The sequence below is a fragment of the Phaseolus vulgaris genome, chromosome 10 (genome assembly GCF_051622355.1).
Source record: "Phaseolus vulgaris cultivar YP4 chromosome 10, ASM5162235v1, whole genome shotgun sequence".
NCBI classification, from domain to species: Eukaryota; Viridiplantae; Streptophyta; class Magnoliopsida; order Fabales; family Fabaceae; genus Phaseolus; species Phaseolus vulgaris.
In genome coordinates this window covers 7275098-7293234 of record NC_143507.1, presented here as the reverse complement: position 1 = coordinate 7293234, position 18137 = coordinate 7275098, and the positions used below count along the sequence as shown (strand labels likewise).

At 32.8% G+C, this 18137-nt stretch overlaps 2 protein-coding genes and 1 pseudogene across 3 annotated transcripts; 2 read left to right on the top strand and 1 right to left on the bottom strand.

Moving 5' to 3' along the window:
- LOC137818765 (bacterial hemolysin-like protein) lies at positions 1-6040 on the top strand. Of its 2 annotated transcripts, none has more exons than XM_068622367.2 (9): positions 1-228; positions 1638-1719; positions 2828-2907; positions 3189-3291; positions 3386-3542; positions 3684-3812; positions 4044-4130; positions 4573-4617; positions 5670-6040. In XM_068622367.2, exons 1-9 carry the CDS (start codon positions 120-122, stop codon positions 5817-5819), a joined length of 942 nt encoding a protein of 313 aa, XP_068478468.1. In that variant the 5' UTR covers positions 1-119; the 3' UTR covers positions 5820-6040. The 2 variants fall into 2 exon arrangements, with proteins under 2 accessions (XP_068478468.1, XP_090152830.1); XM_090296704.1 differs by having other exon boundaries at positions 34-228; positions 3189-3283.
- Positions 6041-6627: 587 nt separating this feature from the next.
- Positions 6628-10058, bottom strand: ATG10 (autophagocytosis-associated family protein). Its single transcript, XM_068622368.1, has 7 exons — positions 9637-10058; positions 9010-9185; positions 8882-8935; positions 8714-8801; positions 8529-8621; positions 7579-7676; positions 6628-7101 (listed from the first exon to the last, which is right to left on the bottom strand). Exons 2-7 carry the CDS (start codon positions 9181-9183, stop codon positions 6889-6891), a joined length of 720 nt encoding a protein of 239 aa, XP_068478469.1. The 5' UTR covers positions 9184-9185; positions 9637-10058; the 3' UTR covers positions 6628-6888.
- Positions 10059-14812: 4754 nt separating this feature from the next.
- On the top strand, positions 14813-17195 carry LOC150024190 (uncharacterized; annotated as a pseudogene).
- The last annotated feature ends 942 nt before the right edge of the window (positions 17196-18137 follow it).

The following is an 18137-nucleotide window of genomic DNA, read 5'->3' as shown; positions in this document are numbered from 1 at the left end:
AGAAAAGACATGCTATTGGTTCCTTCAAGTCCCACATCTTCTAGAATATAAAATCAAAATCTTGAAGCGAAGTAACCACTGTCGCTAGTGAAAGCTTCATTTCATTCATCAGAGAAAACATGGCTTTGCAGTTTCTGAAGCACCCTGTAACCATTTCACGAGGTTTTCACAATGAAACAACGTTAGCTTTTCTTTCTCGGCTTCGAATTCCGAAGCGCCAATTCTTAGGTACACTCTCTATCGGATAACTTCTCAAATTATTGCTGTTGTAATTAGGTCAAAATATAAATTTATTCCCACATCTCTGTTCACTTCATAAGCTCTTTTGAAAGGGAAAATGAATGAAATCTGTAAGTTAAAATTAGTTCATGGATGGATTTTTTATTTTTTAAAATTTGAGTTTTTAACTAGGAGATAAGCTAATTTAATACTCTTAATTTTAGCTTATTGAATCGCCCATTTCATTTTTGTCGTCTTAGTTTTTCTTCTAAAAGTGATTATGGAGAAATTATTCCGAAAATGTCCTAAATTTAATAAGTTTTACTCTCTTCTCTTGAAGTGGGAAGAATGAATTAGATTGGTCCCTTCATCAAAATGGTCTTCCAAAATTTAAGAATTTTAGTTGATTTGTGGCAAATGTCCATATGATGACGTTAGGAAGTTTACAAGGAAAGACCAATTTGGTCCAATAGAGCCATTTTAAGAGATTAAAGAGAACTTGAGGACCCGAATTGAAATTAAGAAAATATAGATGAAGGACCGAAGTTATATTTTAGCTTTAAAGGAGTGTTAGGAACACTCTGTGTGAAGAGAGATGTAGGAGAAAACCATAAATTTCAGCAAATAGTTGGTATTTCTCTTTAGCCTTATTTTTATTAGCAGAAAGACAGACATTTTTTGTGTGTATTTGTTTGGATTTTCATTTATTTTTTTACAACTAAAGGGGAATGGAAGTAATTGATTTATAGCGTACCACTGCTTCAAAAAAATTGAAATAGGGTGTATGAATGGCAGTTAAAGGGTGAAATAAACCATGAAAAGTGTTGTCTTTATATATTCTTATAAAATTATTACTAGTGGAAAGAGACTATGTTCTTGATTTTTATTTTTTTTAAATCTATCACCCGGTGATACTAGTTGATGATGACGACAAATCAATTGATAATTGATGAATGATTAAAAATACAGTTTTAAAAAAAATTACTTATGACTACCTGTCAGATGGCATGGCAGGTCACTGAACTGTCAAAATTGCTGATATAGATGGGAAGGACAAAAAATGTTATCGGAGAGGAAGTTCAGAGACTGAGACCAACTTTTTTATTTCTTATTATAAGATTTGGAGAATGAAAAAAATTAATCTGTAGCGTAACACTACTTTAAAAAGGACGTTAAAATTAAAGAGTGTACAATTACAATGCATCAATAAGACAATAACAAATGAAAGGTAAAATAAGCAAAAATGTGTACACTAAAAGTTGGTATCATGTTATATTGTTGTACATAAATGGGATGCTTCTGTGTTTGTGGACACATTAATTTTGTACAGGATTCACTCTAAATAATAATCATGTATATTGTGAAAAATGTATGGTGCACTGATACTTAACTGTTATTTTTCACGAAATTAACTTTAGTGAGATGGGGCAGAGCTCAGATTCCAACTTCTTTCAGGAGTTATGCTACTGTAAAATCTGGAAAGGTTTTATCAGTGAAGAAGTAAGCTTTCGTATCCAGTTCATTATGTTGATTTTTACGTAATTTGCCTGTTTCCAGAGTCATTTATTAGAACAAAATAGTGTCAGGTTCTAACGATGCTGATGGTTACATCATTATGTCATGGTGTTTGGAATTAACCAAAATGTTAGAGCAAATAACGCAAATTATTTTTGCAGTTATATATTGGTTCCTAAGTGAAGGCTTGTAGGACTTGAGATTGCAGTTCTTGTCAATAATGCTTTCTTTTTTATTTTTTTATTAGTTTGGTTTGGTATGGTTGATAGTATGACTCACATTAAGGGTGTGTTAAGTTAAGAATTTTAATGTGGAAGCATGTAGATTCTAAAAGTTCTGTATTGGAGCCAGAGCTAATAAATAAGACTTATTTGTGGTGTGTACAGCATATTGCAAGAACTTTGGCCGACCAACTTAAATGTTTAAAGGGCATTTTATTTTAACACTGTCAGGTCAGTTTGGATATAACTAAGACAAATGAATTACACTGTCTAGCAGGCATCAGTTTGTTCATAAATGGGGAAGCGATTTGCTTTTTCTTTTAAGGAAAAATGAGGGTCAAATTTATCAATTGCATTCACTGTTGTCCTTTTGACAATACTTTATCCAATTTATTTTACTAAATGATGATGCTTCAAACGATCATGGATGCTGCAGATTGTTAGTCTTAAAGGTACAACAGCAAAGGCCTTCTTCCTCTGATTAGTGGTCTTACGTGTAAAAGTATTTCCTACATGACGTGCTACTGCTTAGTGAAATAATTTGGCTGATGTATCACTAATGGACAAAGTTAGCTTTAGATGTAATTGGAAATTAACAAATTGAGAAAAGTAAGGACTTAAATGAAATGAACACTGGATAAAATAATAATGATTGACCAAGCCTTACTTTGTTTTTTACTTGAATGGGAAAAATTATTAGAAAAAAAAGAGCAAACTGCCACTATGGGAGGATGAAGTATGCTCTATTAGGAGATTGTAATTTGCAAATGCTTTCGGTATCATCAAGAGTCTTTTTAAACATTGTGGATATTTTTTTAATATTGTACTGTTGACACTGATATTTTGTATCTATTTGTGCTTTTACCTTTTAGGAAAAAGCGGCTGGATGAAATATGTCTTGAAAAATATCAGCAATACAGTAGATCTGTCATCCAATCATGGATTTTGCAAGGTAACTAATTTCAGTTTTCATTTTCAATGTTAGTATGTAAGCTATGAAGCACCCACACCAACAAGGTACACTGACACACACGAGAACACAGCTAATGTAAAAAGTTATAGGACACGGCAACAACACTGATATATGTAATTAATGTGACAAATATCTAAATTGAGAATAAAGATTTATATAATTCACATTAAAAAAGCTAATTATGTTACAGTTTTCATGTAATAACATCCTTCATAGTAAAATAAGACACATGTATCTTAGTTAAAACATGTGGGATGCAGGCAAAGTATATGTGGACGGGAAGGTGATAAATAAAGCTGGTACCCCTGTGCCTGAAAAGGCTGTTGTGGAGATAATAGCCGATGTTCCCAAATATGTATGTAGGTGAAGACATTAAGCTCAATATATTTGAAATAATATATCAACTGCTACACAGATGAAATATGTCTTCTTGTTTGGCTCTTTTACATCTATGCAGAGCTGGACATAAGTTGGAAGCTGCCATCGAACAGCTTGGTGTTGATGTTACTGGTAAAGTAGCCCTTGATTCTGGGCTTTCAACTGGAGGATTTACTGACTGCTTACTTCAGTATGGTGCATCACATGTTTATGGAGTTGACGTAGGTTATGGACAGGTAACTTATTAAATCATTCATTTTTATTTTCTATACCTTTCTTAATTGCTATAGCCTTTGCCAACTACATTTCTTCATTGTCATTTGCAAATCAATCATGCATAGTGATTCTCTATTGACAATGATTGTTAACTTAATTAGGTAGCTGACAAAATTCGAAGAGATGAACGTGTATCAGTGATAGAACGGACAAATTTAAGATATCTTACTGATCTCCCACAAAATGTTGATTTGGTGACTTTAGACCTCTCATTCATCTCTATTCTCCTGGTAAGCGCTGAAATCAGGTCAAACATAATACACTCCTATTTCAGTTGAAATGAAAAGTTTATCATCATAATCTTGTTTCCTATTTCTCCTTATCATTAAGAGGTTGGGCATCCTTTGTAGGCAACCAGAGAAGGATAAGAGGAGAAGACATTTTGGATGATTTTCACCGAACTAACTAGCCATATTATTAGCCTTCTTGATCCACTAAATGTTTTTATATTCTTTTAATAGGTCATGCCTGCTGTGGTCAATGTCATGAAGGAAAATGCAGCATTAGTGACTTTGGTTAAACCACAATTTGAAGCTCGTAGATCTCAAGTGAGGAATACATACTCCTATTTATATAATTTCACTGTTTGTTTGGTTATTGTCTGCAATAATACTGTACATTTAACTATTCTCTACTTGGCCTCTTTGATTCTCAGCTAATGAATTTTACTTGGGATTTCCAATGATATTATTTTTCAAATAAATTGCTAAGATACACTCTTTTCAAATTTCAAAGCATATCACCAATGTGACGTTGAGTTATTCATTTTGATGCATAGATTGTTTGTCAAGTGAATGTAATCCATGAAAAGAGAATGTTTGTCCCAATATACCTGTTAATGAAATAATATTTGGCAATGTATCATTGAATGCAAGTGGGATTATACTCATTTTAGTTTTGTATTAAATAATCATCATTGTTGTCCCAGTCTCTTGTAAATTAAGAACAAATAAATACTATTTCTAACTTTTTGATGTAATTTATGTTCAGGTAGGAAAAGGAGGGATAGTGAAAGATCCCATTGTCCATCAAGAGGTGCGTGATCTTTTTGCTCAGTGATTTTTGTTCTGAAAATCTAATTAGTAGAAATAGAACTATCTGAGCACAGGTGTGGAACCAAACGGGCAAACACAGTGCTTCTTTATATTAGGCCCCATATTCAATTTTATCCCTTCTAACACCATTTAATTAAAATTAGCTAAGTTAAGCAAGAAATCACACCTTATGAGACAGAGTAGTCTTTACAGACGGCAATATCTCTCTCTATGGGTTTCTAACTTTCTGCTTATGGTGTTTTAAGTGGGGCTCTCAAATTGATCTGCAAAGGGGTTGAAGAACTCCAAGTTTGAGCTAATAATAATATTTTCGATCAGTTTTTTTGCTTCATATGCCACTCTTTGGTTTTTGTAGGAGAACTCCTTGTTCTTTTTTGTATTTTTCACTCTCAATACATTCTTCTGTTGTATACTAAATACATTAGCCTTGTTAAGTTAAAAATCAAGCAACGAACAACCTTTTGAAAAAATTGTAATTCTAGGCAAGATCAACTTTTACCTTTTTACCTTACCACACATCCTATATTGTGATTCATATGTGGGGGATTCTGTTTTTTTATCTATTCTTTTACAATAATGTTTTATAATAACCTGAAAGAAGGATGCGACTCAGAAAATTTGAGCAACAAATCAAGTTTAGATCTCTGGTTTCTCTGTTTTGTTAGTATGAAACTCAAGTCTCAACTCCATTATGTTTTACAAATAAATTTCGAGATTTGTTTCATGATGATTGCAATGCCTAGCAGCAATCTTGGGTGAGGTCCCTGCTTTAATTGCAGTGTAGTGAGGATTATTAACGACACATTGCAAAATGTTGAAACTACATTAATGTATTCATGAATCTTAACTCTATAAACAAAGAAAAAAAAGGGAAATATATTTATAGTGCACGAGGGCAAACATCTGAGAGCTTATCTGTCTCAATGTATCCATCTGTGTTTGCTAAAACTACTAAAAGTTTCTGATATTTGTAGCTTTGTTTAAACACCAATATTTGGCTTAATCTGAAAGTGGTTGATTTCTGCAATTCAGGTCCTTGAGAGAATTATAACGGGAGTAGAGAAATTTGGTTTCTGTTGTAAAGGTTCGATTGAGTCTCCTCTGAAAGGTGCCGAGGGTAATACAGAATTCCTTGTTCACTTCAACAGAATCCAAATTAAAGGTTCTGAAGATCTGGAGTAAATTATAAAATGCATTTTTTAAACTTAGGAAAAGATTGTCATTTTGGAAGATGTAGTATGCAGGTGAGCTGTATTCTTGTATAGTTGCGCCATTGAATGATAGTGGTAAAATTTTGTATCAACCATTTAAAGAAATGACTGATGATTAGTGAATGTGGTGGGTAATATAAACATGGTATCTTTACCATGGAAATGCATTTACCAAAGATGCATCTGTTAACATTTCATATTTGCCTATTTGATGAACACGTATTTCCTTTTGATTACTGTTACTTATCGTTATGAACACATGGTGACATGAAAATATGGCGAGGAACTGCATACACTTGCAATGTTAACACGTGATGAGCTTGGTAATAATTCCAGAGATTTATGCATAAATTTTTTTTATCTTGATTGAAATATTAATTATCGATGCACATTAAAAATACAGTGTACACTTAGCTCTAATGTATACATCGAAAACATTTTGAATTAAATCGAAATTTCAGACAAAGTTCTCATTGGGAGTTAAATTTATACTCAGGGAACTGAAACATAAAAAACCATTTCATCAATCACAATTGAGCGTGCTCCCTTATTATACGATTTACAGCATTGATCGTTGCATATTAGGATATGAACGTGAATGATAAAACTAACTAAAATGCTAGTTAAAGCTTGTAAATTATTAAACTCAAACCAAAAAATATACAAGTTAACTGATTGCACCAAAAGAGTCCCTAAATGAATTTTAAAAAAAATGAAAGAGATTTAGAAAATATACAAAGCGTATAAAAGTAAGATAGAGAACCTACTAAAAACACTCGTTGCAAATAAGTCATTTGATTGTACCAAATTGTAAGCAAATCAAACAATAATATAGAGTGAATTCCCAAGCAGATTCCAACTGCATAGCCCATTTACCAGTAAAAAGCATGTAAAAATGTATATATCTCACCATTCATTTAATGCTGGAGAAACATTGCTATGTAAAAATGGCAACTGCAGCAGTAATGGTAAGTGGCGTGCAGAAACTTTCTTTCCCCTCTTTTCATTTATATTGCTTTTGTGCAAGCATGAACAGGCGTCTAAGAAGCGTTAGAAACTACAGTATCCAGCATTTCCAAAGGAATTTTAAGACCAACTACTTGTCCAATGACCGAGAACCAGGAAACCAAATAGTGTTCAATAATAAAACCATTTCTGTTCAAAGATGAATCACCTTCATAGAGTAGCTTCATCCATTCACTCGTACCACATGGATGTAATTTGTACCATGGCCTGTTCAAATATGGATGCTCCTACAAGATATACACTAACACCATTTAATGTATTGTACAGGGGTTAACAAATCAAATGACAGTTTGTAGATTATTGTTACTTTTAATATAAGATGCAGTTAAAAACTAGTAAATTCATTTTTGCTAACATCAACCCATCTGGAAGTAATCCTTCATTTCTCTTGTGTGTTTCAAAAGTAATCCACAGATTATAGAAGCAAAAGTTAATGCCATTTGCATTTACAGACCAAATTTAATGACCCTCTACTAATGAAACCTGTATCATCCTTAGTTTCAGCATTTTCCTTTCCATATCTAATTATAAAACTTATTATTTCATTAAAGAAATAATCGTAAGGAGAAGGCCGGGTAGACCAAATATTAATATACTTTTTGTATATTTTCAACAGAAGAGAAATCTTAGTACACCATAATCATGAAAAATTGAGAAAATATTGACTAAAAAAACAAAAGAAAACATGGAAACCAATGATTTACCTCATGAGTTATAAATGTCCATTTGGATTCTGATAGTATCTTTGCAGAGTGACCGGGAAGGTCCTTTTCAATTTCATTGAGCGGCAATAGTTGCCCATCTACATAATCAAACAGCATCACATATATAGTCAATATTATTGATTTCAATAAAAGAAATTATATGATACACTGAAATATACAAATGCAGATGTAAATAAATGAGATAGAATAATTCAACATACAGAAATAGAAACAGTTTTTTTTTTTTATAGCTAAACGATGATAAGATCAGAAAAGTTTAGAGACCTAATTCTAAAATCATCTATATTCAAAATTGTTTAAGTGGATGGCTTAAGAGACCTCCTTATAGTTTACTTCCCTCCATATTTCTAATTAGATATCCTTTGCAACCACAAGATAGTTCAAATCTTACCACAGCTACATGGCATTGTGGTATAACCTTAAGCCATCCAACCTGACAAAGATATATACTCTGCAGGATTAATGATGCAGCCAGCATTTCTAATATCCACATCTAACAACATAAACATTGAATAGAACCACAGGATCACTTTCACGTAACAAGTTTTCTAATAATACAACCACAAGATGGTCTTGGTTTTCAAAATTGTTTAAATGAAAAGCTGAGATCCATAATTAATAATTATGTATCTTGTTGGAGATTTCACATGGAGTAGATATATGATCAAATTATATTATATAAATAGGTGCAAATCTTATCTTACAAGCCAGTATAGTTTTATAGGGTTGAAATGGACTTAAAGCTTACTTTCTAAAATAATATTAAAACATATCCTATCAAAGTTAGTTGGACCTATCGTGGGTGAAGTGTTAAGTTAGATTTAAAGTCCATTTTCTATGATATGAACCAAAATACAAAAATGCAACCCGTATATGAAGAACAAGATGTTTATCATACATAAACTCCATAGTTTGAAACGAAAACATACCACTATGGTATGAACGAAAATACAAGACTGGAACCCTATATGAAGAACTGTAGATGATGTGAAAATCATAGTGGTTTACTTCATGCTCTGGACCTAGTAAAGAGGGGAAAATGCCTTGTTGTTAGTAACCAAATTTATGGTGTAAGATTAATGAAGTTAGATTATAAACATCAATTAGGTCATACATACTAAAGTGCCACAATCAAAGGGCTCTTCTCTCTGTGAATTGTTGCTCTCTTCTTTCGATGTCAGACTTCTATTACTCTCTTCTTCCTGTGATGACAATCACAATCCAGTGAATTACATTTAACCCATCATTAACAATGGACTAGTAAACTAAATTGCTGGCTGACCTCACATGATTTTTTGATATGGCACATGTTGTCCAGGGACAAGTATCCTTCCACCTGACAGACAAAAAATCAAGAAAGCTGATAAGCATAGAGCACCGAAATTCATAAATCTAATGACAAAATCCCACCTTATGAGAAGCAACCAAATGATGTTTTGAACACGGGATCCAGTGCCATGGGGGAAAGGAAGGATTGAACATTTTCCACTTCTCAGAAAATGTACGAGCAGAAAGGAGGAAATCAGTTGAAGATAGAGTTCCATCCCAAGGGATTATCTCCTTAACAGCACCTTTTAAGTCCATATCTACAAAAAGGAAATGTGTTTCTTATCATCAAATATACATTACTAGCGCTATGCTTTTCTTTTTTGCATTGGTGGGGCAGGGACATGATCTTTATTTCTATAATTATCACTTTTTACATCCATATTACTGCAAGAAACACTTCTGCTAGGCATAAGTTCAGGTTTCACCTTCATGAAATTAAAAACACTTTTTTTTCCTAGTCTATCCACACTTTAGAACTCCTAAAAATTTGGAATAAAAGGATTCATTCCAATAAATCTTTTAATGCAATTATGGAATGGGTGTAAAATTTGAACTAGCAAATATAGTACACAAATCAATTTCGGATTACACTACATAAATCAATTGTAGTATAGAAATACAAATATATTTAACCCAATTTTAAAAGATCTTCGAGGCTCCTAAAATCAAACAAAACAAAATGTTTAAAAAAAACAGAGGGCTTCTCACCGTGGTTCAGCCGCGATGAAACTCAACTCAACTCAGTTCGCATTGGATCTTCGTTCTTGAAATCGCGTTCAATAACAAATCGCGTTTGATCACAATCGCGTTCAATTACAATCGCGTTCAATTACAATCGCGTTCGACTACAACTTGCGTTAGACAACGGGAGGTTTTAGTTATCTTTCTAACTGATAGAAAGAAAATCAGAAACAACAACTTAATTTACAAAAGAAATAAAAATATAAATTAATATATTAACGTCAGTTAGTATAAAAATCATTTTAAAGAAAAAGGGGTTATAGTAGTTTATTATGAAAATAATTTATCTTTTTTAATTTCATACTTTAAAATAATTTTTTAAATATTAAATCTAAAATCTGCTCTTGCATACTACTGTATTTTTTGGTTCATCTTTGTATTTAAATGACAAGAGAAAATTGTTGAAGATGATGCTTAATATTATTGTGGTGTGCTTATTGGTACTTTACCTAACAAGATTTTCCAGGCAGAGTAAGTGGATTAGGCAGTGTATTAATAGACTAGAGGGTATCCATTACTGGGCAGTTTTCATAATTGTGAGATTTTTATAGAACAGCATAAGCTGACTTGACTGTGTAAGCCCCATCCTGATCAGCCTGCCATTGCCACAAATCTTGTGAGTCTCTATGCACATGAACACTGTTTATCTCATTCAGAAGTTGAGACAGTTGTTCCCTTTTCCATTCAAAATGTTTGCCTTTCCATTGAAGATTCCATTCCCACCCATCCTCAGCTCAAATTCAAGCCTGTTGTACTGTTTTCATTTTACTATTAGATATAGAGTAGTGCCAAGGTACTTAAGTTTGAGAGTATTAACCAACTGTCCTTACAAGGACGAGTTTCTCTTAGAGTGACACCTTCTGTCTTTGTCTTTCGGTCTTCAAGGCCTCCAGACGTGTTGGTCTTTGGCTGGTTCTTCTTTTTCCCGAGATGAGTGGAGGAAACCTACAAAGGCACTCCGACGATCAAGTTAGTATGAGTACAATATGCAAGTGAGTTGAGAGAGTGAAAAATTACCTTTGACGTTGAGTCTCCTATGATATTTATACCTTTTGGATGGACCTCAACTGCCATGGGCCTGCTCGTCAGTCCAACAAAAGGCCCAATCATGATTTAGCACTTACCTAGCTTAATTATGGTTAATTGTGGGTTTACGAGCTATATTTGGATTAAGAGTCATTCGGCCTTCTCGGCTATCCGGTAGTACATTTGTCCCCCATGCTCAAGTGGAGCGATTTGATTTTCATGTAGAGTCTGTGTAAAAGAAGAATTGATTTATCTTTAGCGATGTTCATCCCGAGTCATATGCCTCCCAAGTCCTAGTAGAGGAACTCTATGCAGGGTCTTATATGGCCAATAGACCGGGTAGCCACTTCTCTGTGTGACTGGCATCTCCACATGATTGCTATACCGTGCGACTGCATATGCGCTGAAAGCCGAGTAGGGGAGCTCATTGGGGGCGTTCGAGGTGTGTGGATGTGACGTGCTTTCAGGAAGCGCAAAGTCGCGTGATCTAGACCGTTGATGTTGAGTTGATCCAACGGTGGAGATCAAGCGTGACAGTTCGTATTTGCCCTTTCCTCCACCTATAAATAAGAGTGGTGGTAGGTTCCATTTTTCACGCGTTAACCGTGAATTTGCTCCGAGAATCCGAGAGTCGAGTGAGTTATCCTTATAATTTGTGTGTACCGGTTGAAGAGTCTTTGGAGGTAACCATGTGTTCCCTTTCCGTCACCACTTCATTTTCATCTATGTTTGGGGGGTCTGAGTAAGGGAAGACCAATGGTCGTAGATGTTAGTTCTAGTGATACCGAGAGCACTTAGAAATCCTCTCGGGGTTGTCGGTCCTGTGAGTAGGAAGAACTTAGAGCCTGCAGTGTCATCTTCTTCTTCCCTGAGTGAGGCTTATCTACGTAACATCAAATTTGTAAGGCTGACATTTATTTCTATCATGATGCATAATTTCATTCTTTTCAAACTTTTTATCATGATGCTTTACACAATAGTAAACCACAATATTTATTATAAAAAATTTATTAAATAGAAATTAATTTTAAATATCAAAATAATTAATTAGATATTAATGATTGAAATATAGACTATTTTATAAATTAAAAAAATTTATTGGTATCTAAAGTAATTTTTATTATTAATAAAATTTTATAAAGTAGTTTTTAAGTTGATATCTAATCATTAGTTACCAAGATTTTAATTACTAACTACTTTATATTCTAAATTAGTTTCTAAAACTTTGATAACTAATTAGATTCCAATTTAGAAACCATTTCATAAATTTTTATTCATAATAGAAATAACTTTAAATACCAATATTTTTTTAGTCTATAAAATAATATCTAATTTAATCAATATAATGACTAATTATTTTTTGTCTCTAAATTTAGTTACTATTTAATGATTTTCTTGTAGTGATTTACTAGCCCTGTTTTCTAAAAATGTTCTTTCCAAGTGTATGCTACCAATAATGAGCTTAAAATTATAACTAAGTAGACAATATTTGGCCATGTGATGGTGAGGTAAATGAGTCTTCCAACTAACCTGTGATATTTAGTTGGGTCATGTAATAAATCATCATTAGTAAGAGTGAGTTTTAAATTTTGCTCCATGGGGAACTTCTCAAATTTTTCCCCAGTTAGACCTATAATGTCCAAAATGTCCAACGTAAATTTTCTTTGAGACAAAAAAAACCGTGTTTAGACCGAGAAAATTCAATTCTCAAAAAACATTTATGGTGCCAAGATCCTTGATTCAGAAATGTTGGAGCAGAAATACCTTGAGATGTCTGATTTTGACATCATTATTTCCTGTTAAAAGTATATCATCGACATAGAGAAAGACAGTTGTGAAAGATGATCCAACAGTCTTGGTAAATAAAGAGTACTCTACTTTTGATTGAATATATCTTGCCTTTTGAATAACCTTTAAGAAAGTATCAAACCAGTTTTTGAACGCTTGTTTTAATCTGTACAAGAACTTATGAAGCTGACAAACCAGGTTTTTCCAGAGTTGCTGAAAAATTCATTTAAGTCTTGTTGTGGACACGGTTCTACTTCACAAACTTCACCATCTCCTTCTCCCATAACATACAAGTCTCATGGTTTCAAATGGACAGCAATTGACCATTCTTTATTCACCTCATCATCTACATAATATACCATTTCAGTCTGTGAAGCTTCAATGTATGGATCATGCTTCTCACGATCTCCCGTGTGAATTAACCTTGAAAAATTAATACAAGTGAAACCCTAAGGATCCCTCCTCAACCCCCAGTCCCTTGTGGTGTCAGTCAATTTACATTTGAACAAGATAACCTTAAAATGACCATAGTAATTAAGCTCAATTATATCTTCTAATTTGCCATAATATGCCAAATCTGCTTGTCTAATATTTTGATCCACACGACTTGCAACACATGATGTTGAAGAAGTTAAGAACACTCCACAGTTTTGGGTTTTTAAGTCATGTTCTCGACTTTCAGTTCTAAATTTGAAACCATTTACATTAAAGGCAGAAATTCTTCTAGCATGTGTTGTTGAACCTTGAGCTAGATACTTAAGATCATTTGCAACTGTACCTGAAATGTCTGGGCTATTAATCTACAAAAATAATGCTTGTTGTCAGTATATCTTTGAAATTGACATTTTTAACTTGTAAAAACGTATTGTACCTACCCTTTGAGGAAACCAATTCATGAAATCCTTATTGAAAATCTTTTCTAGCTCTGTATTTGGAATTCTTCTCCCTCTAGACCTTCTTCGTAAACGTTGTCTAAATTCCCTAAAAAAAAAATTTGAAACCAATATATTACTAATAATTCCATAAAGAACAACTTTTCAACATAATTAACATAATTAGATTTATATTGAGTGTTAATACTCACTCAATGTAAGGATGTAAGGTTGAACTTGAGGGCAATTAAATAACACATATCGATGTGTTTGCGTTCTGTCAATAGTTGACATCTCAAAAGTTGAAGCAGCACTTCACAATCACACATGCCCACGGGAATCTAATCAATTACCACTACCTATTTTCCTACCAAATGTTACCATCTTTGTTACCAACTACATTGTAACCCTACACAAATTCTAACACTTTCCTCAATTAGTTTACTTCAATTCACAAAAATTCCTTCTGGAATAGCCACAAAGAAAGACTATAAACAATACTCTAGAAGTTAGATAAGGGTGAAAATATATAAAATCAAAGCCTTTTTTCTTTACTGCAAGCATGTACTAACAAATCAATTCAAATCAAACCAATCATTAATCAAAAATGGTGATCAGTGCAACAAATAGGTGAGGGGTTTGAAGGCACTTACTACTTCCAAACAGGTAGGAGCTAGTCTTCTTGTAATAGCGAGCAAGACGGTGGATTCTGCTCTCCACGAGAATCAACCTAAACTTGGAGTCCTTGTCCTTTCTGTTCCTCTCCAAATGCTTCCTAATTGAAACTGTCTTCTTAATCAAATGGTACAGATCCTCTGGAATTTCAGGCGCAAGTGCTGAAAACAAATACCAAAACACTTTTCATCATCAATTGAAAAGTGAGGAACAGATTAAGGAGTTCCGTCACCGGAGAAGTGAGGCACCGGAGAAGAAGAAGGGAGAAGATCAGAAAAAAGATTATTTGGTAAAGTTTCTGAATCAATCTCTTTAAAAAAGCTGAATCATTGAGCCACTTTCTCAACTTCTCAGAAAACCTGAATTTTTAGAAAACATCAGGAACTTTCAAAAAAACCTAACCTCAACCATATTTTTAAGTTTCTATTTTTTTATTTTATTGTATTTTTTTTAAATTGTATTTTAAAATAAAAACAGTTTATATTATTTTTAATTTTTTATAAATAATTATTTAAATTTCTGTTTTTTATTTTATTATATATTTTTTAAAGACTGTATTTTAAAATAAAATTTGTTTATGTTATTTTGAACTTTTTATTAATAATTATTTAAATTTCTGTTTCTTTTATTTTATTATATTTTTTAAAAACTGTATTTTAAAATAAAAATTGTTTATGCTATTTTTTATAAACAATTATTTACGTTTCTTTTTCTTTTATTTTAAATAAATTCTTATATTTGTTTATTTATGTTACTTTTGATTTTGCTAGTAGAGAAAGACGATGAGTCAAGCAAAGCGAAAGAAAGAAACAAATCTTACCTGGAATCATTGTGAGAGTGTTCCTCCTCATAGACTTCTAGTTAAATGTAAGTATTGTTCACATACTTGTTGGGGTGATGTTGCAAGAATAAAGCATCATCTTGCTGGTACAAAGGAGAACGTCATTGTGTGTACATCAGTTCCAGATGATGTTAAAGACATGTTTATGAAGTTATTAGAAGATAAAGAGAAAGTCAAAGAAGCTAACTGTCAAGATTATTTTGAAGAGGTGGATATCAAAGATAAGAAAGGGACGTTGGAGTCATTTTCCAAGAAAGAAAAACAAAAAAACCATGAATGAAATGTTTAAAGATAGAGAGTTGGTGATTATAGACATTTGCAAATGCATATATGGTAATGCTTTACCATTTAATTTGGTAAGAAGTTCCTTATTTGTTCAAATGTTAAAATTTGTTGCTGAATATGGAAACGGTCTAAAGCCTCCTACTTATCATGAAGTTAGGGTGCCTTATTTGAAGAAGTCAGTTGACAAAATCCAAGTTAGTTTAGAGAAATATAGGGTTGAATGGAAGAAATGTGGGTGTACCTTGATGTGTAATGGTTGGACCGATGGAAAAGGAAGGTCTCTTACCAATTTTTTGGTGAATAGTCCAAGTGGAACAATTTTCTTAAAATCTATTGATACTAGTAATGTGGTCAAGGATGCCAAACAAATGTTTGAGCTATTAGATTTTGTGGTAGAAGAAATTGGGGAGGATAATGTTGCGCAAGTTGTGACTGATGGTGCTTCTAATTTTGTGGCAATAGGACAAATGTTAGAGGAAAAGAGAACAAAATTATTTTGGTCTCCTTGTGCAGCTCATTGCCTTGATTTGATTCTTGAAGACATTGGTCAGCTCCCAGTATTTTATAATACCATTGCAAATGCAAAAAAGATCACAACTTTCATTTATAGGCACACATGGGTCCTAAACTTATATAGGAAGTATTCCAAAGGAAAAGAATTAACTCGACCAGTAGTCACAAGATTTGCAACTGCTTTTCTTACCCTACAATCCATAGCACAACAGAAAAATGATATTCGAGGTATGTTTGTTTCACAAGAATGGACAACAAGTAATTATGCTAGTAAAAATGAAGGTAAACAAGCTGTGAACATTTGTTTAAGTGATGATAGATTCTGAAAATCCATCCAATATTCTTTGAAGTGTGTAACTCCACTTGTGAAAGTATTAAGGCTTGTAGATGGAGACTCAAAACCGGTTATGCCATATATATATATGAAGCTATGGATAGAGCTAAAGAACAAATAGCCTCAAATTTCAAGAATGAAGACTCTCGATACAAAAAGGTGTGGAAAATAACTGATACTCGTTGGAATTTGCAATTACATAGGCCTCTTCATGCTGCTGCTTACTACCTTAATCCTAAGTAAGTAGCTACTAATACTATTATTAATTTATTATTACCTTAATCATTATTGCAAATTAATAATTATTTCTATTTCAATATTTTTTTGTTTCTTTTGATCAAATTTCATTATGACAAAAATTTCAATGCGGATAGTGAAGTTTTATATGGTTTATACGAGACCATTGAAAAAAATGATCCTGGATAGAAGGATTAGATTTCAACTTGATCAACAACTTGACAAATTCAAAAGAGCACAAGGATTATTTGGAAGAAGCATGGCAATAGATACCAGGGATAAGAAGCATCTTGGTAAAGCATTTAATTAATCCTAAATAGTTTCATAAAAAGCATAACAATTTGGATCATGATTTATTGATGTTAGCTTTTTGTTCGAAATTGCAGCTCTTTGGTGGGAAAGTTATGGTGGAAAGGGTAAAGAGCTACAAAATTTAGCAATAAGAGTTTTAAGTCTAACTTGTAGTGCTACTGGGTGCGAAAGAAATTGGAGCATATTTGATCAAGTGCATACTAAAAGAATGAATCACTTAGAACAACAAAGATTAAATGCCCTTGTCTTTGTTAAGTATAATCTTCAACTTGAGATGAGACAAAAGGTTAGAGAGGAAAAATGAGATACTTATGATCCTATATGTTTATCTAATATGGAATCAGATGATGAGTGGATTACTGAAAAGGAAGATCCTTGCCTACCAAATGATGTTTCATGAATGGATATACATGAATCTTTTACTCTTGAAGAGGGAGCTCCAAGCAGCAAAAGGAAGAGAGGTCCAAGAAATTTAACTACTAAAGTTGATAGAAAGGGAAAATCTACTGTAATTGCAAATGATAATGAGATTGAAGATATAGTTGAAGATGTGGAGGAAGAGGATGAAAATGAGCTCCAAGAGAATGTTATATTAGAGGAAGAAGATGATCTAAGTGACCTTGATCTCAGAAATGATGATTAGGATGTAGGATTTAAATATAAAATATAAAGTATTTATGTTTTGTGATTGTGTGGATTGAACATTTTAACTTCATATTTTTTATTTTTTATTTAAAAATATATCATATTTTATCTATTATGTATCCTACGATTCATAATAAGATTCGATTCATGATTCAAAAGAATCGAAAAACGATTCACGATTCGAATCTCGATTCTATAACATATACTCATTTTTCTTCCTTTCTCACTGTTTTTTACCATTCACATCACTCAACATCTATCACTTTGTTTCATTTTCTTTCTTTTTCCTTCTATCTCTCTTCCTTACAACTATCCAGTAGCATTCTCTATATTACAATCACATAAAAAAAATGAAGGATCCAGAAAGCGTGTTAAGAGAATAATGGATCAGACCAATTGCGAGAGCCTTAACATGGAACGTGAAAGAAGGTCCAAGATAACTCAAATGTTCACTCAGCTTCAAACCTCGGTCTTTGGTCTCTTACCTCAGGTTCACATGCATGTACCATACTCAATCAAATACACAGAATATAGCAAATCAGAATAGTCACTCAATCAGGAGAGCATAGTCACCATCACCAAAGCATCAAGAGGGAGCAAGTATGGGCATCACAGTGAAAACTGAATTCTTAAAAATAATCTCAGCACATTGTTTTCCTCTAGTGGTAGGTGAAAGAGACATATCTTGCCCTTCTATTAATATCACAAATAATTAACGAACATCACATGATAATTCCAAAACAATGATTTTAAATTTTTGAGAAATGAGAATTAAATAGAAAACTAAAAAAATTAAAATATAAACTCACTTTTATATAATCTTTTAGTCATGATTAAGGACTTAATAAAATCCCTTGACTTGACTTCTTTAACAATTTCCATAGATCCAATGCTTAATACAGAAAAGCAGTTTCTACAGCAAACCAAATCCTTATCTTGG

Bases quoted from the DNA above. Each gene is read 5' to 3' on its own strand.
- LOC137818765 (XM_068622367.2), top strand. From the start codon at position 120: ATGGCTTTGCAGTTTCTGAAGCACCCTGTAACCATTTCACGAGGTTTT. The intron at 3,543-3,683 runs GTAACTTATTAA...TAACTTAATTAG, and splicing joins TTGACGTAGGTTATGGACAG to GTAGCTGACAAAATTCGAAG. The intron at 3,813-4,043 runs GTAAGCGCTGAA...TTCTTTTAATAG, and splicing joins CATTCATCTCTATTCTCCTG to GTCATGCCTGCTGTGGTCAA.
- ATG10 (XM_068622368.1), bottom strand. From the start codon at position 9,183: ATGGACTTAAAAGGTGCTGTTAAGGAGATAATCCCTTGGGATGGAACT. The intron at 8,936-9,009 runs GTGGGATTTTGT...TTTGTCTGTCAG, and splicing joins ATTTGGTTGCTTCTCATAAG to GTGGAAGGATACTTGTCCCT. The intron at 8,802-8,881 runs GTCAGCCAGCAA...TTGTCATCACAG, and splicing joins ATATCAAAAAATCATGTGAG to GAAGAAGAGAGTAATAGAAG.